We start from the raw sequence: 1,299 nt of genomic DNA on the forward strand, positions 1-1,299 counted from the left end.
CAAACCCGTGGACAAATTCCTGCGAATCCATCAAAATAATTGCAGATTCTGACCATTTCCCTCTTATCCGCCGGTACAGAAACCTGCCGACCCCACGGATATATGAACGTAAACGCAAGAAGGTCAACACCAAGCGGCGGTTTACGCGGGCGGAACGGGCAACGTCGACGTAATGGAAGCGTATATATATCACGAGGTGATCGAGGTGCCATTGTACACTCTCATAACGCAGTCGGCCATAAGTTCAGAGGCAGGCTACAGTGCTCGATCTTGTGTTTCTCTGTGCGAAGCCAACGCAGGCACAAGGATGAAGAAGGGTGGCGGGAAAACGAGCGGGTGCTTCTTCTGCCTCGGCGCGCCGATGCGCGCGCTGTCCAGGGCGTGCGACCTCTACGTGGGCTGCATGTCCGGATGCGCGCGCCGGATGCCGGCGGGGGCGGTCATGGGCGGCCGCGGCTTCGGCAGGTCGGCCACGACCATGCACCTGCGGAAGAGCTCGGACCGCGCCGACGACCTTGTCCGCGCCGCATCCAGACAGCGCCGCGTCGCGCCCGAGCCAGCGGTCGTCGGGGCAGCGAAGAAGAAGGTCCACCTTAGCCAGGCCCCGGCGGCTGTCCCGACGGGGAGGAAGGGCCCGGCGATGGTGACCATCACTGAGGACGGGCCGTGCGAGTTCGGCGCCTGCCCGCTGAAACGTCCAGAGCAGAGGAGTCGCGGCGCGGCGGCGGGCGGACTGGCCGCGCGCGGCGGTGGTTTTGGTGCCATCAAGGTGGGGGGCGAGGCATTCGAGAGCCGAGCGTGAGCGTGACGCGTGCGTGATAATACTAGCTTCTAGACGTCCATTGATTCCACCAGTTTTTTCATTGATTTATTCTTGTTGTCTATAAACAGTTCGATAACGATCGCAAATCAGCAAATGGAACTGTCCGCAATGGCGCGACGGTTTGGAAATTGGAAATGACCTTATTTGTACGTGTTTTTAATACTACTATGAAAGAATAGAAATTCTACACAACGAACGTTGCGTAGAAAGGCGAATCAACCTGTGGTTGAGTTGGTTAGGTGGACAGTGATATCCCAACCCATCAGAGTTCAAATCCTGGTGCTCGCATTATTCCTGAATTTATTTTAGAATTTCCGGCGATGCGCTTTCAATAGGAGGAGACGTTCCCGTCGACGACGAAGCGCCTACGGTGACTTCGTAAATCTCAAGATGATATGCCGGCTCTCGGGGCTGCGGCAGGAACTAAGCAGGTCTTGGGCTCCAAACGGGCCTTAGTGTCAGCCATGGCGGTTGTG

General features: G+C 57.1%; 1 protein-coding gene across 1 annotated transcript; it reads left to right on the forward strand.

Moving 5' to 3' along the window:
* Positions 1–220: 220 nt before the first annotated feature.
* On the forward strand, positions 221–1,015 carry LOC125548653 (uncharacterized). Its single transcript, XM_048712216.2, has one exon. It carries the CDS (start codon positions 308–310, stop codon positions 800–802), a length of 495 nt encoding a protein of 164 aa, XP_048568173.2. The 5' UTR covers positions 221–307; the 3' UTR covers positions 803–1,015.
* Positions 1,016–1,299: the final 284 nt, after the last annotated feature.

The sequence above is a fragment of the Triticum urartu genome, chromosome 3A (genome assembly GCF_056163025.1).
Source record: "Triticum urartu cultivar PI428250 chromosome 3A, HENAU_Tu73, whole genome shotgun sequence".
NCBI classification, from domain to species: domain Eukaryota; kingdom Viridiplantae; phylum Streptophyta; class Magnoliopsida; order Poales; family Poaceae; genus Triticum; species Triticum urartu.

Bases quoted from the DNA above. Each gene is read 5' to 3' on its own strand.
- LOC125548653 (XM_048712216.2), top strand. From the start codon at position 308: ATGAAGAAGGGTGGCGGGAAAACGAGCGGGTGCTTCTTCTGCCTCGGC.